The sequence below is a fragment of the Puma concolor genome, chromosome D2 (assembly GCF_028749965.1).
Source record: "Puma concolor isolate L17-30 chromosome D2, mPumCon1.1.hap2, whole genome shotgun sequence".
Lineage (NCBI taxonomy): Eukaryota > Metazoa > Chordata > Mammalia > Carnivora > Felidae > Puma > Puma concolor.
In genome coordinates, this window is record NC_141677.1 from 12,611,765 (window position 1) to 12,634,196 (window position 22,432).

At 49.7% G+C, this 22,432-nt stretch overlaps 1 protein-coding gene across 5 annotated transcripts in view; it reads right to left on the reverse strand.

The window, feature by feature from the left end:
- GPR137B (G protein-coupled receptor 137B) overlaps positions 1-892 on the reverse strand; it is a 56,567-nt gene extending 55,675 nt beyond the window's left edge. For 2 of the 5 annotated variants that reach the window (XM_025914974.2, XM_086679612.1), the window contains exon 1: positions 284-892. In XM_025914974.2, the coding sequence (XP_025770759.1) occupies positions 284-697 (414 nt within the window). In that variant the 5' untranslated portion in view covers positions 698-892. The remainder of the gene's footprint in view (positions 1-283) is intronic. The other 3 variants (XM_086679611.1, XM_025914973.2, XM_086679613.1) reach the window with 3 other exon arrangements.
- Between the last annotated feature and the right edge of the window lie 21,540 nt (positions 893-22,432).

Genomic DNA, 22,432 nt, shown 5'->3' on the forward strand with positions numbered 1-22,432 from the left:
GTGGTGGCCTCCGGCCCCGACTTCCTTTCGCTTTCGCCTCTTTTGGGAATACAAGGGCGATACCTTGTATCTGTACCTGCAGAATGGCCTGCAGGTAGGACAGGGCTCGGGTGACCCCAGCCCGGTGCCTTTTCCCCTACACTGTCAGCCCTGGGGCTCTGTGACCGCCCCCAGGCAGCCGTCGCCCCGGCATCCGGCGGCGCCGAGCAGGGCGGGGAGCCACCTGCCAGGTGAGCGCCCGCCCAGGTGCCTCCCGCTCGCGGCGCTGCGTTCCGCGACTCACCTGCGTGAAATACAAGTTCATCAGCGTGAGGGTGAAGAACTGCAGGCACACGGGAAAACAGTAGAGCAGCCAGAAGACGAAGGGGCTGAGCGCATTGGCCGCCACGAAATCTTTGAAGTAGAAGGAGAAGAGGACCGTCCGCAGGGAGGCCCAGAAGAGGCAGAGGAAGAGGAAGACGCTCTGGTAGCTAAGCCGCTTGTGGCGGTAGCGCAGCACCAGCCAGAGCTGGACGTAGATGAACACGAAGAGCAGCGAGTAGAACACGGTGTAGACGATGGTGAGGCCGAGCTTCACGTAGGGGGGCACGGCCGGGGTCAGCGTGGGCGGCAGCGAGTCGTTGCGGAGAGGGTCCCACGGCGGAGCCTCCATCGGGCCGGGGGCGCTGCAGCGGGGCCGGGGGCGCTCGGGCCTCATCGGGGCTCGCCGCCGCCGCCGCCGCCCCCGCGGGGGTCTCCGAGCATCGCGCTCCGCCCGGAGCCCGGCGACTGGAGGAAAGAAAACAAGCCGCACTTCCTCCCCCGGCACCACATGATTCACTGGGGCGGCCTTTGTCTGCGATTGGCAGCGCCGCGCCCGCCGCCCCCGCGCGCCCGCCAGCCCCGCGCGCCCCTGCGCCGCCCCGCGCGCCCGCGGGCGCCCACCCCGCGGCCCCGAGCCGCACGCCCTCTCGCCCCGCGTGGCCCCGCCCCGCCCCCCGCACTGCGCGTCCCCGGCGCCGCCCCGCCCCCCTCCAGACGCCGCGCCACTACTCTGCCCCGCCCCCCAGCTCCGCGCGACGCGCCCCAGCACCGCACCGCCCCCTGTCCCGCCCCCGCCAGACGCCGCGCCGCGCGCCCCATCACCGCACCGCCCCCTGTCCCGCCCCCGCCAGACACCGCGCCGCGCGCCCCATCACCGCACCGCCCTCTGCCCCGCTCCCCCCGACGCCGCGCCGCGCGCCCCAGCACCGCACCGCCCCCTGTCCCGCCCCCGCCAGACGCCGCGCCGCGCGCCCCAGCCCCGCACCACCCTCTGCTCCGCCCCCGCCACACCCAGCGCCGCGAGCCCCAGCACCGCACCGCCCTCTACCCCGCCCCCGCCAGACACCGCGAGGCGCGCCCCATCACCGCCCCGCCCCCTGTCCCGCCCCCTCCAGACACCGCGCGGCGCGCCACATCACCGCACCGCCCCCTGTCCCGCCCCCGCCAGACGCCGCGCCGCGCGCCCCATCACCGCATCGCCTCCTGCCCCGCCCCGCCAGACACCGCGCCGCGCGCCCCATCACCGCACCGACCCCTGTCCCGCCCCCGCCAGACGCCGCGCCGCGCGCCCCATCACCGCACCGCCCTGTGCCCCGCTCCCCCGACGCCGCGCGCCCCTTCACCGCACCGCCCTCTGCCCCGCCCCCGCCAGAGTCGGCGGCGCCGCGCGCCCCAGTCCCGCACCACCCTCTGCTTCGCCCCCGCCAGACCCAGCGCCGCGAGCCCCAGCACCGCACCGCCCTCTACCCCGCCCCCGCCAGACACCGCGAGGCGCGCCCCATCACCGCCCCGCCCCCTGTCCCGCCCCCTCCAGACACCGCGCGGCGCGCCCCATCACCGCACCGCCCCCTGTCCCGCCCCCGCCAGACCCAGCGCCGCGCGCCCCAGCACCGCACCTACAGCCGCTGGATACTGTGTGGGGCGCCCCATCACCGTACCGCCCCCTGCCCCGCCGGGCACCGCGCGCCCCAGACAGCCCTCCCGGCCAGACACCGCGCCCGCGCGCCCCAGCAGCGCACCCGTCCCCTGGTCCCGCACCGCCAGACACCTCACGGCGCGCCCCAGCACCGCAGAGCCCCCGGCCAGACACCGCACCGCGCGCCCCAGCACCGCACTACCGCCCGCCGCTGGGTCTCCACTCCGCATCGCCGCCAGGCGGACTCTAGGCTCTGCCTGCGGCGCGGCACGCCACCCCGCTCCCCTCCCCCGCTCCGTCCAGCACCCGAAGCCCCCCCACCAACCGCCCGCCCTCGGTTGGTGCTTCTCACTGCCTCCCGCTACCTGCTGATGATTACTTGTTTCGCACAAGTTAATTCTTTTATTTCAAAACAACAAACTCGGTCTTTTTTTTTTTTTTTTTTTTAATTAAAATGTATAACTGTACGACTCCGCTATGAAGTGGTGGTGCTTTTCCTTGGAAATCTCAGGCTGGGGTGACATTTATTTCTAAATCCAGAAAATGCCCAAGATAAAGTTTGTGTTTTTGAGGTCACGCATACCGCGAGTGAGGAAGGGAATGGTTCTGTGGCTGCTGCCTGGTCCCGGTGGTAACCTGGTAACCGGGGCATTTTTCTCGCGGAGACGCATACCGTGCGCCCCTCACAGCGCCCCTCGCCTCCCAACGGCGCAGTTCGGACAGCGAGGAGCGTGGGCGGGGGGAGGCTGGGTCAGCGCCACGGAGGCCACAGGACTCAGGAGTGCAGCGTGACTGCCCTGGGTGTGCTGCCTCACATTCCGGTCCAGCCCAGCCAGCGGGGTGTTCTGTCCGCCAGACCCCCAGTCCCCTCATTTGCGGCGCCAGACAGGATCGATGCTCCCAGACAGAAAACTTGACTTAGTTTACACCCCAGGCCATCTCTCCAGGTTACCCCGGGATGCCGGCAGTTGTGGAGTGCTGGGAACAGAGAGGGGATGCCAGGCTGACCTCTGGAAGCACTGCAGACAAGCAGTTCGGGTAAACAGAAGAAAGAGGCCCGAATCTCCAAGGCTCCAGTAATTTCTTGTGACTCCTTTCCTCATCTGTAGAGTCAACTTCAAGCGAAATTGTGGGTTTTTCTAAAACTGGCCCCGCGGAGCCTGGATCCAGCCCTGTTTTTCCTCCAAATTAGTGTTTACACTTTCCCGATATATTCCAGGTGCTTCACCAAGGCAACGTGTACCTTTGGCGTCAGGCTCCTGTTCCAGCTTCTCCAACTTTCCCTTCTCATCGCCATTTGAAGAGGAAATACCGCGGTGCCTGGGTGTCTCAGTAGGTCGAGCATCTAGACTCTTGATTTCTGCTCAGTTCAGGATCCCAGGGTTGTGGGATCAAGCCCCACCTCGGGCTCTGAACTGAGCGTTGAATTTGCTTAAGATTCTCCCTCTCTCCCTCTCTCTCTCTCTCTCTCTTCCCCTCTCCCCTGCTCACGTGTTCATGCTCTCTCTCTCTAAAATAAAAAATAAATAGAGAGGAAATAATCCCCCACCTGTGATCTTGTTCCCCTCAATCCCTTCTGCACAGAGCAACTGGAGTGAGCTCTCTGAAGAGTAAGTCTGACCATGTTGCTCCCAGGCTTAATAATATTCACTTGTCCCTCACCGTTCTGAGGATAAAGTCCACACCCCTACCCAAGCTTACCTCCCTGACTTGTCTCTCTAACAGGTGTTACAGAGTGTTAAACAACTCTTAACTCTCCTACACCTAGAAAACTCTTTCCACACTTTCCTCCAACTAGCCAAATGCTATTCATGTATAAGGAGGTTACTTCCTCCTGAAAGTCTCCCCAGACTATGCCACCCACCATCTACTCAGGATTAGATTAAATGCACCACCTGTGTGATTACAGGGCAACCTTGCACAATTTGTCAGTCACCCCACTTGTCTGTAAGTTTCCTTCAGCTAGAAATGATGCCTTGTTTATCAATGTCTTCCCTGTGTTTGCCTGGAGATTAAAAAAATATCTGTTATTACCTTATTATACTGAAAGAATATAGTTTGTCATCAGAGGCCCAGGCTCTGATATTTCTCTTTCACCATGTGAGACCTCTATTCACAAGACTACCTTAGGACCCAATATGGCTGCCAGCTCTCCAACCATTGCATCCACTTCCCAGGCTGGCCTTAGGAAGAACAGGGGAGAACTAGAGGGCACTTGTCCTTTCCTGTTTATGGAGCCTTCCCAGAAATACCACAGAATGCATCTGCTTTCCCCTCATTGTTAAAACTTAGTTACCTTAAAGAAGCAACTGCAAGAGAGATTGGGAAATGTAGTTTTTATTCCATATGGCAACATGCACAGCTAGAAGTCAAGGTTCTGTGATTATGGATGAAGAGGAGAATGGATTTGGGGAGGAATTAGCAGTCTCTACCAGCATCAAATGTGCTTCTCACTATTCTTAACATTTTTGAAAATAAAAACTATGTAAAATAAAAATATTTGCACTTAATAGAATGCAACACGCCTGGGGCACCTGGGTGGCTCGGTCCTTTAAGTGTCCGATTTCAGCTCAGGTCACGATCTCACAGTCTGTGAGTTCGAGCCCCGCGTCGGGCTCTGGGCTGACAGCTCAGAGCCTGGAGCCTGCTTCAGATTCTGTGTCTCCCTCTCTCTCTGCCCCTCTCCCACTCCTGCTCTGTCGCTCTGTCTCTCTCCCTCTCTCCCTCTCTCAATAATAAATAAATATTTTTAAGATATTTTTTAAAAAGAATGCAACATGCCTTGTACACTTGAAAAATACCTTCACTCCTCCTCACCAAGGGGTCACACTGAAAGGTCATTTCCTGGGTCCAGCTTGGAGTCCAGCACCTGTGGGGGACAGTCATTCTTCCTTTCATTCTGCCACTGCCCATCTCGATATTCTGATCTCCTAGATTAAGTTGTCTAGTCCTAATTTATCTTATATAAACAGAAGAAAAATTAAAATACAAGGCAATTAGTTAAAATAGATATAAACACACATAAGGCACAACAAGGAAGAAAATATAAGTAGAAGTTAGAGTTCATTATTTTTGCAACTCGTCACAAAGCTGTAAGTCATAAAACGATACCAATTTATGACTCCTCTCTTCAATGCATATTACAAAATCTCCATTTCTCTTTATCAAGCATCTCAGCTAATCAGGAGATAACCCTCATGTCTGAGGGATCTGAGTATGTTAATTTTTATTTTAAGGTTTTTTTTATTTATGAGAGAGAGAGAGAGAGAGAGGGAGAGAGAATATGAGTGGGGGAGGGGCAGAGACAGAGAGGGAAACAAGAATCCAAAGCAGGCTCCAGGCTCTGAGCTGTCAGCACAGAGCCCAACACAGGGCTCAAACCCACGAACCATGAGATCATGACCTGAGCCAAAATCAAGAGCCAAACACTTAACCGACTGAGCCACCCAGGCACCCTGAGTATGTTAATTTTTTTTAACAAAAAGTTATTTCCCATTGGACATCCCACGGCAAGAGACACCAGCACGGCTAGCTTCTACGGGCCTCCTTTTGCCCATTGTGTGATGGCAATCTTACATCCCCTTGAGTGTCACTATCATCACAGCCAACAGTAGAAGTGACCTTTCATGCAATTTCAGCCCCTGGTATGAAGAGTCTGGAATAGCCAGTATCTCCATTTCGATCTCAAGGGAGCTATGCTGGAGTCCTCTGGGAGAAGAATTCCTCCTCAGTCGCTATGGCCTTCAAACTCGCAAAGCCCAAAGGAGAAGGGAACAGAAACAGAAACTTTGCAAGTGGGTCATTTGGCGTATCAGAGATGCCATCCCCTTGGATCCTGTACCCACGTATCCTGGCTGCAGGAGGAACACCATCTATTGGCCTTGAGATCAGAAGATAGCCTGTGTGTGCAGGACAGTCATATTGTCCTTGCAGGTGTATCTTCCAGCAGGCAATATCACCAAGCCTACAACTGTCATTCCATTATTCTTTAAGCCCAGCTGCTTCTAAGGGACAGAAATTAGCCCACCTTATTTCTTCTTTTGGTGCAAAGTGAGGTTCTTAGTCAGAAGCAATATTGTGTGGAATGCCATGATGATGAACATGCCATTCAGAAAGTCTGAGCATGAGAGCATAGGCATGGTGGGAAAAGAAATCCAAGTTCAGAAGCATTGTCTCTTTCAGTGAGGACAAATCACTGATCCCCTTCCATGATGAAAGAAGTCTATATAATAATCTGCTTCCAGGTGTCTGTGTAGGACCTCCTCTGAATTTGGTGCCTTTTGCAAGACTCATTTGGTTAGTGATGCTGGAAAGAAGCCAGGTCAACCGTGGAAGGGGAAGTCCAAGTTGCTTAAAACAAGGCTAAGTCTCTGCCTACATGGTCACTGTGTCCATGAACCCACTGAATAAGCAGTGGACTAGCTGGGGAAAGAAGCTGACTTACATTCAAGGTGCTAGCTAACCTCTCCTCTTGAATACTGAGCATCTCCAGTGTAACTGGGTCTTTTGGTGACCTGACTTGGTGGCTTGATGGACCAAAAGAACATTAGGCTCAAATGGACAGCTCTAGACTGCATGGTAATCTGAGTTTCTTCATAAGGCGTTCAGTTTCTTTCATGGCCCAGTAGCAAGCCAAGTTTTTTTCTCAAAAGGAACATAGCTATTTGACAAAGAAGGTATCACTGAGAGTTGACACTGTGATTCTCCTAATAGGGCTTGTCACGAGTACCATACGTCTGTCCAATCTGCCATTGGCACTTGGAACGCCATTGGATCCACAGAGTCGAAGGCAGCAGAACAGATTGTACTGCAGCGTGAGCAAGATGGAGAGTCTTCTGTATCTCTGGGCCATTCCTCAAAATTAGCACCCTCTGAGTCACCCAGTAACTCACCCAATGTGACAAATGTTGCTTCCATTGAGGACTTCAAAGCATTGTCTCTCTTTCCTGTAGGAGGTTGTGTAAGGTACAACCGCTCATCCTTCGCTTTGGAGAAGCTATCTCAGCCTGCTGAGATCACTAGACTCTCTAAAATTGGCTCCAAAGGGGGGTGGGGTGGCGCCTGGGTGGCTCAGTTGGTTAAGCATCCGACTTTGGCTCAGGTCATGATCTCACAGTTCATGGGTTCGAGCCCTCCATCGAGCCCTGCATCGGGCTCTGTGCTGACAGCTCAGAGCCTGGAGCCTTCTTCAGATTCTATGTCTCTCTGCCTCTCCCCCACTTGCACGAGTTTGCTCTCTCTCCTCTCTCTCTCTCTCAAAAATAAATAAGCATTTTAAAAATAAATAAAATTGTCTCCTAAGGTCACCAGTCCCTGTATATTCATGCAACGTATTTCCCACACTATGATTTGCATGTTTCTTACCAACACATCTAGAATATATATGATTTGTGCTGTTGGGCCCCTCGAGCATGATATCATCAATGGAGTAATCACTGTGTTGTCCTAAAGAATGTTGAGCTGATTACAATTTCTATAGACCAAACTGTGATGCGGAGTCGGAGTTGACATAATACTGAAGCAAGATGGGAAGCCGTCCTTGCCAGATGAGAGAAAGCAGTTTTGGAGTTCTTTGCTTAATGGGAATGAGAAAAAAGCATCTTCCTCCAGGAGCTGTGTGGATTCGCTGTACAAAGTTACCACCTCGTGAAGCTCATGATAACTCATTATCACTAAGACCCGTTCATCTTCTACATCAGCTGGACCGTTAAATGTGGATGTTGTCGGAAGTTACCACTTCTGAAGCGTTCAAGTTCAGGCCTAAGAATTGCATATGGGTACAAGTTGTCTGTTGATGACGTGTCCAAGCTGGAGCATCCTGGTGTGGATTACGTAGGGCCATGGAGGACTACCCATCTATTTCGGTGCTAGGACTCATGGTCAATTAGTTTCTGCCAAAGAGATCCGATGTGTAGATAATTCTGATTCCCAGACTGGCCCTGAGCCAGTCAGCAGGCCTTCCACTGAGATGACCTTGCCTCTCCTGGTGGTTGTGCCCCCACTGACCTCTGACGCCCAGAATCCTGGCAAACGTGAGGGAGTCTATTTGACTCCAGCAGCTCTGAACAGCATCCCTGATGTACATAAAACAGCCATGGCAGTGCTTTTGAGAGGTGGTGGCATTTCCCTCACCAATGTATTTCTCAGTGCCTCGATGAAAGGGGTATCTCCTGGTCCCTCTCAGGGAACAGAGTTAGGGGATTGGTGAATGGCTCAGACGCAGTATATCCACACCAACGTTCCTATTTCCTTGGGCTCTCGCTTCTCCATCATGCCAAAGGAATTGAGGCCTTTCAACCTCTCTTGGTGTGGGCCACCGGGTTTCATTCAACCAAGCAAGCAAGCCAGGGCTTAGAACCACTCCCCCTGCTCCAGGAAGCACACTGAGCGAGAATCTCTTGGGAAGGAGACATCCAGTTCCTCCTTCCCCGGTTTAACACCCTCAGAATTGATCCCCACGTGTATTTCCAAGACTTTTGCCAAGATAAAGAGCAAAATCTTGCACTTACTTTGGTGTAGAAGTCTCTTCCATCCAGGTTTGGCTTTATTACATGAGACACGTGTTGGCATTTAGCTCTGGTTTTGGTCTGAAGACCATGAGAGGTGGCAAAGTGACTTCTCAGGCAGGAACATTATAGGTCTTCAAGCACATGATGAACAGCAGGGAGAAGGGGCTACTTTGTAAAACAAGGGAAGCTTTGTGTTCTGTGAGTCCTCGGGCCCCGTGTGTCCCATTTCTCACTCTCTCCAAGCAGTCCCTTAACTACCAATGAGAGACGAGAGGAGGTTGTGAAGCTAACAGATGTTGCAAATCAGGAACCCACAGAATCTGCCTGCTGGTTTCAGTTGCAGTTGCAAAAAGATAAGGTATTCTTTCCGTAGTCATTGAAAGCCCCTTGTTTTCAGACTGTGCCTTGGACGAGAAGTTAAGACCTTGCCATTCGCTTCTTAATCTTTCCAGCCATTAGGATCAACCACTCCACCCCCACAGTTCTTGAATTCTTTGCTCCCTTCTTGCTGTTTTCTGGAAGCAATGGCTTGGTTTCTCAATGCCCTAACCTCAGTGGGACCTTCACTGTACTGGACGGCTGCTGCAAGTGACAACAAGGCATCATTTGCGCATGAACTGTCTTAATACTACTTGAATTTCCTTTGTCATGAGATCCAAACAGGCTAGATGATCAGTCTCCAATTCTACCCCATTTCCCGAGGGTATGTTGCTGCCATCACTCTTGGTGTCAATTTGATGTGGAAGTTTGTGTCACAGGCTATACCAACGCCAGACACTGGAAGCTGCCTGTATCCACTGGGGATGAAAACGGTGCAGATAACAGAAAACCTGGTTAATAAATAGGTTACAAATAAATGCTTATTTTTCTCACATATCTAGAAGTCAGTGGTTGCAAGCATGGATTCAACTGTCCAAAAAATCTGCCAAGGACTCTGGCTCTTTGGTCTGTTCTACCACCCTTAGTATATTGGCTCTAACAATCCTGAGAGTTGTTACCTCGTGGTTGCAACCTCATGGTTGCAACATGGCTGCTGAAGCCCCAGATAAGACATTTGTGTTGTCAAGGCAGAAACTGGGAGAAGACAGAAAGCATGACTCTCATATCAGGAAGGCAAGAGTTCTCCCAGAAATCTCAAGACAAAACTCCACCTATATTAGCCTGGCCAGAAGTGTGCCAAACAGTCATCTAGTGACAAAAAGGAATCTGAGAACGTACATACTTGGCAGGACGAGGCTCTATATAGTAGGGGCAGGCAGGGGGTTGTAAAGGCTGTATGGGGCTGTTGGGTGAGGGAATCTCTCTCTAGAATAGATTATGCAGCTCATGCTTCTTTGAGTCAAGAACTTCTAAGTCAAAGTCTGGGGCAAGGCCATCTGTTTGGTAGAGCCTTGGCCATGTTCCCACATCCTAGCAGCAATGGCGGCTGGAAGCATAAGCATCCAGCATCTTCAGCGGCCAAGGTGGGAGGTTCTACTTCCTAAAGCAGGACATTCCCCAATGTAGGAAGAGAGTTCAGATGCTGGAGGGGCCCAAACGGTGACAGACATCTTCCTTCCTACATCGTTGTAGACCTTCCCAGATTATCGTCTGTAGGCAGTTACAAGTTGAGAATGAACTTTTTTTGGGAAACAGAATATTTGCATGAAATTATTATTTTTTAATTATCTGTCAGCTGTCCTCAGATATTCTTTTAAATACTTAAAGGGTGAGAAGGCAGCACTCCAAAGAAGGAAATCTGTTCTGCACCTTGGCTTGTTGCTGAGGTCCAGCTCACCACCAGGCTTCTCTTCCGGCTCTGTACTTTCTGTCTTGACTGAGGGTGCAGGTATCCAGGAACCTGCAGCTGCACAGCTGCCCCAGACCTACTGACCACAGCGTGCCCACCCTCCAGGCCTTTCCAGCACCCCCCACCCCCACCCCGTGCTCCAAGCCCCATAAAATGCATCTGTGTTCCACTTCGGAGGACTAGAATTTCCAAGGTAGTAAGTAGCTCACTTAGATACACAAATCCTTGCTGGTACTTTGCTGGGAGAATGCACGCTGTCCTATTCGGTACTGCTGACTGCAGCTACGGAAATGCATGAGAGTTAGAAACCACATAACCACCACAGCCTGACCATATTAATAAAGGCCCTGGGGGGGCGCCTGGGTGGCGCAGTCGGTTAAGCGTCCGACTTCAGCCAGGTCACGATCTCGCGGTCCGTGAGTTCGAGCCCCGCGTCGGGCTCTGGGCTGATGGCTCGGAGCCTGGAGCCTGTTTCCGATTCTGTGTCTCCCTCTCTCTCTGCTCCTCCCCCGTTCATGCTCTGTCTCTCTCTGTCCCAAAAATAAATAAACGTTGAAAAAAAAAAAAATTAAAAAAAAAAAAAAAAATAAAGGCCCTGGGAAGGCACACACACTAACGGGGAGAAGCAGTCAACTGAAGAAGGCATGGCCCCCGAGGCAACAGAAACTGTCCTTATTCACATTAATAGGTGTGAATTGTTAGGTGAAAACTACCTCATTGGTTCCAGCAGCCCCAGAATTATTGTTGTTTCACATTTTTAAAACTCAGCGCCTGAAAACTTTGTGTCATGTGGCTGTCAGTCTCTACAGTCCACTCCTGAAAGGTTTCGTTTTGCTGTAAGAGACGATAGGTTTGTCCTGCCTCAGCAAACCTAAACTTACAGAAAAGCATAGTGATCGCTTCATTTTCGTGATCAGCACGTATTAGATGTTTGATGGCTGCAGTGTTTGTTCTTAGCCATTTCTTGTGGGTTTCTGGTCTCATTTGCATTCTTAAACTTTGAAAGCTAAGAGTTTCAAACATTTCAGGAACGCTGAGAGATTCATGGGGGAGTAGGTGAAATACCATGAATGAGAAGGGTCTTGTAAGCTGAGATTATTCTTAGGCAAGATTTCAGCAAACAAATCTCACTTTTTGTGAAATACGAGTGACTTACACACCTCTTTCTTTCTTTCTTTTTTTTTTCTCTCATGCTTGTACTTCCTAAATTAAAAGACTACAAAACATATCAGACTTTTTTTAAACGACTTTATTGGATCCACCAAATGAGTGGATTTTAAAATTCACCCATTTCAAACGTACAATTCAGTGATTTTTCATCACCTTGCAGTGCAACTATCTCCATAAAACTGTGTTCGAATGTTTCATCCCTCCCAACAAGCAGCGTATCAGATTTAAATTCAGTCAGGTAGCCAGAGTGGGATTATTTGTAACAAACTCCAAATCTAGGACAATGCTGAACCGGTATCTAAGCAAACAGGCAGATGGTGCAGGCCTCCCGGGGTTATTCAGTAACCGCATTAAAACTTTGGCATTAAGTGGCTCTGGGGCAAAAAGGGAACTTAGTGCAAACTGAGGCCCACAGCGGTCAAGAGCATGGATATTGCCTACTTGCTTGGAAACGGAACTACCAGTGAATCCGCAAAAGCCTGGCAACAACTCCCCTCTGCTCCAGGGGAGTACTTTTCAGGGGTTTGCTCAAGTTTTGGTGGGGAGGGGAACTAGATCCAGTTCTTTCCAGGATTTCTTGGAAAGGCACCCAAGCTGCCTGCTATGCTCCATATTCCTCTTTGTAGCCCATTATCATCTCCGGACAATGTAGCGCTTGAACAGGACACGGAGAAGCGAAAGCAGATTCCGCAGGGCCTGGGAATAACCATACCTTATTTTCAGGAGTGGAAGGTGCGTGCACAGCAGGGAGAATGAGCTATTAGGATTAGACCACGGGTCTGCTGGGCACACACACATTTAGCCATGGAGGGTGGCTGGAATGTCTGTTCCAGTGAACTATGTAGAAAGGCTCACCGATAGCCACAGGGCAGGGCAAAAGGGTGAGAGGTGTGTGTTCGGAGTCATTCTGAGAAAGCAGTTCCAGAGGCTGGGCTCGATCCAGGTTTTGTGGGGCCTGAAGCTTCCTCAATGTCGGAAACCCTCTTTAAGGAAAGAAAAACAAAACTACTAATACAAAACTAGGTAAAGTGAATATTTACTTGAACAACAAATTACAAAATTTAAGAAGCCAATCAGCACCACAAATATCACAAAACCCAGAAGAACAATGCAGGGATTTTACTAATTAATTGCCTGAGGCATTTCTAAATACTTTGTTCCCTTTATTTTCTGCCTGTATACGCCTCTTCACATAAGAATGATTCTGCAGTATAATCTTCTGTGGAGAGAAGAGAAAGATAATTCTTTCCTCGAACATGATTAACCAAATACTGTTTTTTATTACCAAAGTTCAGGGGAGTTTCAGCTTCCTCACTTGGTAATGTTAGTCATGTAGAGCTTTAAGATTCTTGTCCGTTTGGGAAAACTTCAATGAACTTTTCTTTCACTTACAATCCATAGCTTGTAGGGCATCTCAAGCTTTCTTGTGCAGTGCTGAATGTTAAGTGGTCTTTGAATCAAGACCCAGTTGGTTGAATCAGTTACCCAGTTGGTTGTGATGTCCCTGTTGGGGTGTATTAAAATTTCAGGCTATCTTTATATGTCAGGTCCAGCCTGTTGGAAGGGAAAACAAAGGCCACAGTAAGAAAAACTGCAGGCCAGCACTTGGGGCCCCAGGCTGGGCCACACCCAGAGATTCATTTGCGTTTCTCCTGTGAGGCAGTGCATAGTGATGCTTTGTGCTTGGAGAGGGAAGCATGAGCTCCCGGCCCATGGTGCCAGGGAGCGGCCTCCACCATCAGCCGTCTGGAGACCAGGGCAGGAGGGAGCAAAAGAGGAGGACGGAAGGCAAACTGAGGACCGTGCGGTGGGCAGGGCCGGGCCGCGCGGTCAGGGATGGTAGGACGTCACCAGCAGGGGCCTGGATCTGGACAGATGCCTTCTAAAGTAGATAGAGAATTGAAACCTGGCGCAAGAGTATTTAGCAGCAGATCCTAAACAAAATGCTTGCCAACTGGGCTCTTGAAGTGGGAAGCAGCACTGGGGAGAAGAATTCTAACAGCAGTCATGCCCGATCACTTGTCCTGAACTGAGGATAAGGAAACTAACAGTGTTCGTCTGCTCGGGCTGTCGGAACAAGGTACCAAAGAGTATGTGGCTTAAACAACAGACATGGACTTTCTCACGGTCCCAGAGGCCAGGGGTCCACGGTGAGGACTCTTCCTGGCTTGTAGATGGTCACCTTCTTGCTGTGTCCTCACATGCCCGAGTGAAAGTAAGCTCTGGTGTTTCTTCTCATAAGGGCACTAATCCTACCATGAGAGCCCCACCCTCGTGACCTCTCCTAACCCAATTATCTCCCAAAGGTCCCAACTCCAAATACCATCACACCGGGGGTTGGGCTTTCGACACATGACTTTTGGGGGAGACAGCATTCAGTTCATAGCAGCATATAAATGAAGGAAAGGGTAAAGCCCAGGGAATCACAGGGCTCAAACGAGTTGGGGAGAAGTGGAGTCACACAGGCAGTGAGAACCAGTCTGGGGAGCTAGTGGGTGGGTGAGCTGCCCCCCTCTGCCCATAGGAACAGCACAAAGCCACACCACAGCCACAGCGGCCCTGGCCCGTCCACCACATGCTGCCTCAGCGCATCTGGGTCATGGGAACAGCTCCAGCCTTCTGCTTGGACAAACTCAATGACCAAGCTTCAGAACAATCTCCCATGACGATGCAGTGAGAGCCCTCCACCAGAGGGCATGCAGCCTGAGCCACTGCCCGTCAGCTGAGTAGATGGCTGAGCCACGTGGCTTTCTGGAGCACACGGAAGCCCCAGAGGAGGAAGAAGGACATTCCCAAGCCCAGCGCTAAGCTGCTGAGGCCAGAAATGGGTCACTCTGGAACCTGTGTGGGATGGACAAGTACCGTGCCTCACTGCTTTAAACATAGACTTGCTAGGGCGCCTGGGTGGCTCAGTTGGTTAAGCGTCTGACTCTTGATTTCAGTTCAGGTCACGATCTCACGGTTTGTGAGTTAACGCTGACAGCACAGAGCCTGCTTGGGATTTTCTCTTTCTCTCTCTGCCCCTCTCCCCAGCTCATGCTCTGTCTCTGTCAACATAAATAAATAAACTTTAATAAACATAGCCTTGCTGATAACCATGGCTCTTCTGTCCAAACTAGGTGATCAACCCACAGGTCTACTGTGAAAAAGTGAAATAAAATATGCATATGAGCTCTTAGCCCTGTATCTAGAAGATTCCGCCAGTTGGGAGCAGTGAACGGTGCTGCCGTTGAAAGTTCCAGGGTGGTGATGGGGGACCGTCAGTGGTGAGAGGTGTATTCCGCTCTCTCGGTCCCCTCCGACCTCATTCCCACTGTGATGGGAGTGACTCAGCCACACGTGCCCTGAAGCGAGCAGTCACGTAGGAGACGTATGACCCCTCAGCTCCAGGGCTGAGAATCACAAGGTCAAGAGGGAAAGAGAAGGAAGTCCAGCATGAGGGAGGGCTCAGGGGACACGTAAGAACGAGGAGTGCACAGAACAAGGTTTGGCGGACGGAACAGAAGAGGGGTCCGGTCTCACAGGTCGTGTGGGCTGTTAGGGGGAAAGGGAGAAGCAGGCCTGGGATCACCAGAGGAGGCTGGAACCTGAGAAGGTGGGGGGAGGAGGGCTGAGCATGGGAATTAAAAGTGCTTGAGGAGAAGCAAACAAGCAAACCAACAACGATCATCTCTAAGCTGTTAAAAGAAAACATTTTCAGGCATAGTATTTCATGCATTCCTAAGCATATCCCCGTTAATTTAACATACTGTTCTCTCTGGGTGATGAAAGGCTCAGAGAGGGTAGGAGAGTCCCTGAAGTCACACAGCTCACTGAGGGCAGAGCCGGCCCGGGAAGTCTCGCATTTAGCTCTGAAATGCTGTACAGTTCTGCCCAAAAGCACAGTGATGATCACCACCCCCCCCACCCCCCCCCCACCCCCCCCCCCCCCCCCCCCCCGCCATCCCAGCACCAGGGCAGGTGACTTTATAAACTGTAACTTGCCCCACCTGGCCTGCTTCCTTTAATATGTAGCCACGTGCTGGACTCTGGTCAGTGCAGCAAGGGCAGCGAGCCCCCGGGCCAGGGGGCAGCCCAATCTGTCACGCTTCAGTAAGAGCTGCTCAAGTGACCACTTGGCAATGGCATTTTAACTATGAGCTGCTTTTCGGGCTCGGCCTCAGTCTGGATCCCACATGACTCTGCAACAGCAAGTTGTAGGAGACTCAAAACTGTCCTGTAGGCTGCATCTCTGTGAGCACTGGTGGGCTCCCAGGAGCTAACGGCCAAACCACCACGGACGAGCCGGCCCGCCCAGCTGGTCACCTGCAACACAGGCATCAGGCACTGAGGCAGGCTCTGAGAATGCAGAGGCGTTTACTACACAGGCCTTGGCCTTGAGGAGCCCAAGGCAGAGACGCTCGCAAACACCATGTAGCCGGGGAAGCTCAGAGGCGGGAGGTTCAGCCTGCGGGTGGGGAACTTGGGTGGACTCTCCGGCCGGGGTGGCTTGGGGGGTGTCAGCAGGCACTTGCAGAGCTGAGGGTGGCGGTTTTGGTTGGAGAACCATCTGGGGGCTCAGAGGTGAAAGCAGACCCCCCTCTGTCCAGCCCATGGAGCATCCCCTGCACTAGAGAGGGGGCAGCAGTGAGAGAGGAGCCTGGCCAGCAGCATTGACCAGGAGCTGCTGAGTTAGGGTCTTATTCTGCAGAGACGGCATTAGTCAGGACGCTCTAAGTTGCGAACATCCCAAACCGCCTCCAATGAACAGAGCTTAGGGGGGCAGAGGTGGGGTTGGCCTTCAGGGTGTTGGGGTGAAGCCTGGGCGGGCCCCCGGAGGTCCCCTCATTGCAGGTCAGCTTCTCCCCACAGCAGGGCTGTGGCTGCTGCTGTGCACACGCACCTTCTAAGAGTTGGCCGGGAAGATGGCTTCTGTCCCCAGGCACAGTGGGGGACACTGTGCCCCTCTGGGCAGAAACTCCTTCACAGGTGGCTGGCGGAGCCTTGTGCCTCAGGGTGGCGTGGCGGCTGGCTCTAAAACGCAAGACAAGGAACTTCTCTAGTTGGATACGTTTGACCCCTGAAACAAAGTCCCACAGGGTGGGTGGCTTCAACCATAGAAGTTCGTTGCCTCACTTTTCTGGAGGCTGGAAGGAAGTCCACGAGCAAGGTGTCCACAGGGTTACTTTCTTTCTGAGGCCTCTCTTCTCGGCTGGCAGATGGCCACTCGTCACTGTGTCCTCACATGGTCTTCCTCTGAGTTGTCTGTGTCCTATTCTTTTCTTATAAGGACACCAGTCATACTGGATTACGACCAACCCACATGAGCTCATCTTACCTTAATTCCCTTTTAAAGATCCAACCTCCCAATACAGTTACATTCTAAGGTACAGGGGGTTAGGACTTCCACGTATGAATTTCGGGGGGGACAGGAATAACAGGGCATTCGAGGTGAATTGTGACTAGGAGGTAAGAATGCACGTGATATCAATTTCTAATGCTCATTGGGTTCTGTCTTTGTGCCAGACACTGTTGTAAGACCTTTTCATGAAGTAACTAATTTTATCCTTGTAACAATCAGTGAATTACGATTTCCCAATAAACTTCTGACATCCATTAAAAAACAAAAAGCAAGGGGCGCCTGGGTGGCCCAGTCGGTTGGGCATCCGACTTCGGCTCAGGTCATGATCTAACGGTTCGTGAGTTCGAGCTCCACGTTGGGCTCTGTGCTGACAGCTCAGAGCCTGGAGCCTGCTTTGGATTCTGTGTCTTCCTCTCTCTCTCTGCCCCTCCCCCACTCATGCTCTGTCTATGTCTCTCAAAAGTAAATAAACGTTAAAGAAAAATAAAAAACAAAAAGCAAAACCAAACAAAGGCTCGGATGTAGGCAATGGTCTTGGAAGAGAGCAGGAAAGGTGCAGGCAGACTGTTCATTTTAATGGTGCATATTCAGCACGTACATTGATTGCCCTCCTTAAAGCACACTGCAAAGTCATATTCCTTCTTGCCCAATTTTTTGGTTAAAATACCTGTTAATCACTTTCATCAACAGATATCTATGGAAGATTTACTCAGTACTGGGCACAGAGCAAGATAGTTAGAAAACTTGCAGGTATAAGACATAATCCTGTGGGCGAAATAGTTCCATGTTTGCTTGTATATGGATAAAGAAACTCTGGAATGCTATAAAAGAAACAAATAGCAATGGTTAGCTGAGGGTGGGATTGGGCCCATGGTAACAGAGGCCTGGAGGATTGTCACTGTATCCCTTTTTGTAGGTTTTGATATTTTTTGAACCATATATCTGGATGGCCTATTCACAAAAATTAGGTTAAAAAAAGTTAGATGTGAACTCTGCACCCCCCCGCCTCCCTCCCCATCCCACCAAGGCACCTATAATTTGTCACATTTAGATCAGGCTTTAACTGGAGTGGCTTAGTCGGTTAAATGTCCAACTTGGGTCCAGGTCATGATCTCACAGCTCGTGGGTTCGAGCCCTGTGTCGGGCTCTGCACTGACAGTTCAGAGCCTGGAGCCTGCTTCTGATTCTGTGTCTCCCTCTCTCTCTCTGCCCCTCCCCTGCTCGTGCTCTGTCTCTCTGTATCTCTCTCTCTTTCTTAAAAATAAACATTAAAATATTTTTAAAAAGTAATAATAATAAAAGATCAAGCTTTAACTTTAACAGTGAGGTAAATCTAAAATTATCCCACCTTCTTCACCCAGTAGCTTCAGAACATGTGTGACTGGAACCATTATCCTTGCTTTGCAGGTAAAAAGCTGAGCCCAAGAGAGAGTGTGTGCACTGATCACTCAACACGGGGGTAACTGAGCCTAAACTGGGGGCCTGATTCTCCGATTTCTAGCTTGGGCCCCTCCTCACCACATACATAGTTGGTCCTTAGAGAAAGGAGATAATGAAAGATACCATCATCATTCATTCAACAAGTACATTTTGAGTCTCTGGCAAACAAAATGTACACGGTCCCTGACCTTTGGGGGTTTATGTTCTAGGGGGAAAAACAGGCAGAGACTCAAGTGAGCATATCATTACATATTGTGGTAAGTTCTACAAAGAAGAAAAGAGATGCATTGAGGAGGAGAGATGATGGTGGAATGTAGGAGGATCCGAAGGTCACCTCAACCCACAGGCACATCTAGAAAACACGCACATCAGTGCAACAAACTCAGGAAATGACCTGAATCCTGACAGAACAGACTTTCTATGGTTACTCGCAGAGAGGAGGTGAGAAGGGTAGGAGGGGCAGAAACATGGTCAGGAAGCAAACTTCTGAAAGGACTAACCACAAACAGGAGGGACGCCCCAAGCATGGAGAAAGATGAGGAGCCAACCCCACACCCAGCATCCCAGACACAGGGGACCTGCTCTGGGAAGACAAGTCCCCGTAACATCTGGCTTTGAAAACTGGTGGGGCTTAGCTTTGCGAGATTGTACAATCAGTGGGGCTTAACTGAGGGTACTTTAAAAGTCAGAGGGCTTACCTCTAGAAGAGCTGGAGAGTGATAGGAAACTGAGTCCCTGCTCTTAAAGAAAAAGCATAACAAACAGCTCTACCACGATCCAGCATTAGAAGCAGTTTGAAAAGCACTTGCGGTATATGTGAACACTGATTTATACTAATCTCAGAATGTGTGCTGGAAGGAAAGGGATCTTTTGGAGACTTCTCCAAGAACAAAAGAGCTGGTGGAGGTCATTTCTCCCCCATCCAACCCCCGCGTGGATAGACTGACACTTCCAGAAACCAGTGTGAACACCCGCCACCCATCTTGCCAACACCACAGCCCTGCCCCAGTGTTCTCCTCTGTGTCTGCTCTATCCAACTCACCTCACTCAGCAGGTGTCCGCCGAAGTGGCTCCTGCTACAACACATCCTGAAAACAGCTCCGGTGGGGCTCAGTGCCACTCCAAAGCGACAGCTGCCCTGGGGACAGGGGAAGATGACCTCACACAACACTATGACTGCAGCCCCAGCAGACAGGTTAGGGGCAGGCCTCTGGTCTGACTGCTGACATCACCCGACTACAAGCCCACAACAGCCCCAAGCTGGCCCCTTAACAGCACAGGCTCCAAACCCTGCCCAGTGTGCCTACGAAAGGCAAAGTGGGCCATGGCAGGCGACTAGCCTGAAGGCAAATGTGGCTCAGTCGCAACAGCAGGGCGCACTCAACCCACACAGGAGACACCCCTGAGCACGTGGTTCTGGTGAACAGGGGACATTGTGCTACAGGGCACCCCAGGACCTCTTCTTCATAAGGCCACTACTTTCAAGATCAGGAGACACAGCTGATTTTCCTAACACATAGAAGCAAATACAGAAAGTTAGACAAAATGAGGAGACCAAGGAATGTGCCCCAAATGAAAGAACATGACAAAACCATAGCAAAAGAGCTAAAGAAACAAAGATAGGCAACATTCCTGATAAAGAATTCAAAGTAATGGTCATAAAAATAGTCACTGGGAAAAAACAAAAAAGGTAATCACTGGACTTGAGTGGAGTGGACGATCCCAGTGAAACAAAGAGAAAGAAAATATAAAAAAGAATCAATCAGAGATGAAAATTTCAGAGATGAAATTAAATACATTAGAGGGAATCAAACAGATTAGAGGAGGTGGAAGAATGCATCAGTGAGCTGGAAGACAGTAATGGAAAGCAACCATGAACAGCAAAAAGAAAAAAGAATAACAAAAAATGAGAATAGGTTAAGAGAACTCAGAATCATGCATAATAACGTTTGTATTATAGGGATCCCAGGAGAAGAGAGAGAAAAGGGGGCAAGAAATTTATTTGAAGAAATAATGCTGACAAATTCCCACATCTGAGCAAGGAAATGGATATCCAGATCCAGGAGGCACAGAGAGCCCCCAACAAAATCAACCCAAGGGGATCCACACCAAGATAAACAGTAGTGATAAAGAGAGAATTTTTATTTATTTATTTATTTATTTAATATATGAAATTTATTGTCAAATTGGTTTCCATACAACACCCAGTGCTCATCCCAAAAGGTGCCCTCTCCTCAATACCCATCACCCACCCTCCCCATCAACCCTCAGTTTGTTCTCAGTTTTTAACAGTCTCTTATGTTTTGGCTCTCTCCCACTCTAACAAGAGAGAATTTTTAAAGTATCAAGAGAAAAGAAAACAGTTATGTACAAGGAAAATCCCGTAAGGCTATTAGTGGATTTTTCAGCAGAAACTTTGAGGCTAGAAGGGAGTGGCATGATATAGTCAAAGCGCTGAAAGGAAAGAAACCTGCAACCAAGAATACCTAGTAAGGCTATCATTTAGAATAGAAGGAGAAATAAAGAGTTTCCCAGACAAATGAAAGTTAAAGGAGTTTATGACCACTATAGCAGCCGTACAAGAAATGTTAAAGGGAATTCTTTGCGTGGAAAGAAAAGGTCATAATCAGGAGTAAGAAAATTAGGAAAAGAAAAAATATCACAGGTGTAGTAGATTAATCACTTACAATACCACTATGAAGGTTAAAGCACAAAAGCAGTAAAATCAATGATGTCTGTAAGAATCAGCCAAGGAATTCACAAAAAAAGCAGAATGTAAAGTACAGTATCATATACATAAAACGTAAGATGGTGAGTAAAAATGTAGTGTTTTTAGGTGACCACCAATTTAATATAGACTGCTGTATGCATAAGATGTTATATATGAACCCGATGGTAACCACAAGTCAAACACTGTAATAGATGTACAAAAAATAAAGATCCAAGCATATCACTAAACAAAAGCCATCAAATCACAAAGGAAAAGAACAAGGAATAAAGAACTAAAAATCAACCATAGAGCATGTTACAAAATAGCTATAAGAACACACCAATCAACAATCACTTTGAATGTAAGTGGACTAAATGATCCAGTCAAAAGGCAGGGTGACTGGATAGATAAAAAAGCAAGACCCATCTATATGTTGCCTACAGGAGACTCACTTCAGACCTAAGGACACATGCAGCTTGAAAGTGAAGGGATGGGAAAACATTTATCATGCAAATGGAAGCAAAAAGAAAGGTGGGGTAGCAATATTTATATTGGACGAAATAGACCTTAAAACAAAGACTGTAACAAGAGACAAAGAAGGCCACTACCTAATGATAAAGGGAACAATCCAATAAGAAGATACAACAATTACAAAAATTCACGCACCCAACATGGAAACACCTAAATACATAAAGCAACTATTAACAGACATAAAGGAAGAAATTGACAGTAATATATAATAGTAAGGGACTTCAACACCCTACTTACATCAATGGATAGATCATCTAGACTGAAAATGAACAAGACAACAGTGGCTTTGGACACATTGGAACAGATGGACCTAACAGATATATTCAGAATATTCCATCTGAAAACGGTGGAATACACATTCTTTTCAAGTGCACATGGAACATTCTCCAGAACAGACCACACATTAGGCCATAAAACAAATCTCAGTGAATTCAAAAACACTGAATAAAGAATTCATCATGCAACTTTTCCAAATACAACAGTATGAAACCAGGTATCAATTACAAGAAAAAATCTGGACAACACACAAATACATCAAGGCTAACTAACATGCTGCTAAACAATTTCTTTCTATGAGGAAATAAAAAAAAAAAACATACATAGAGCCAAATGAAAAAGAAAACACATCAGTCCAAAACCTCTGGGATGCAGCAAAGCTGTTCTAAGAGGGGAGGTTATGGCAATACAAGCCTACCTTAAGAAGCAAGAAGAATTTGGGGGCGCCTGGGTGGCGCAGTTGGTTAAGCGTCCGACTTCAGCCAGGTCACGATCTCGCGGTCCGTGAGTTCGAGCCCCGCGTCAGGCTCTGGGCTGATGGCTCAGAGCCTGGAGCCTGTTTCCGATTCTGTGTCTCCCTCTCTCTCTCCGCCCCTCGCCCGTTCATGCTCTGTCTCTCTCTGTCCCAAATAAATAAATAAACGTTGAAAAAAAAATTTAAAAAAAAAAAATAAAAAAAAAAGAAGCAAGAAGAATTTCAAACAACCTAACCTTATACCTAATGGAG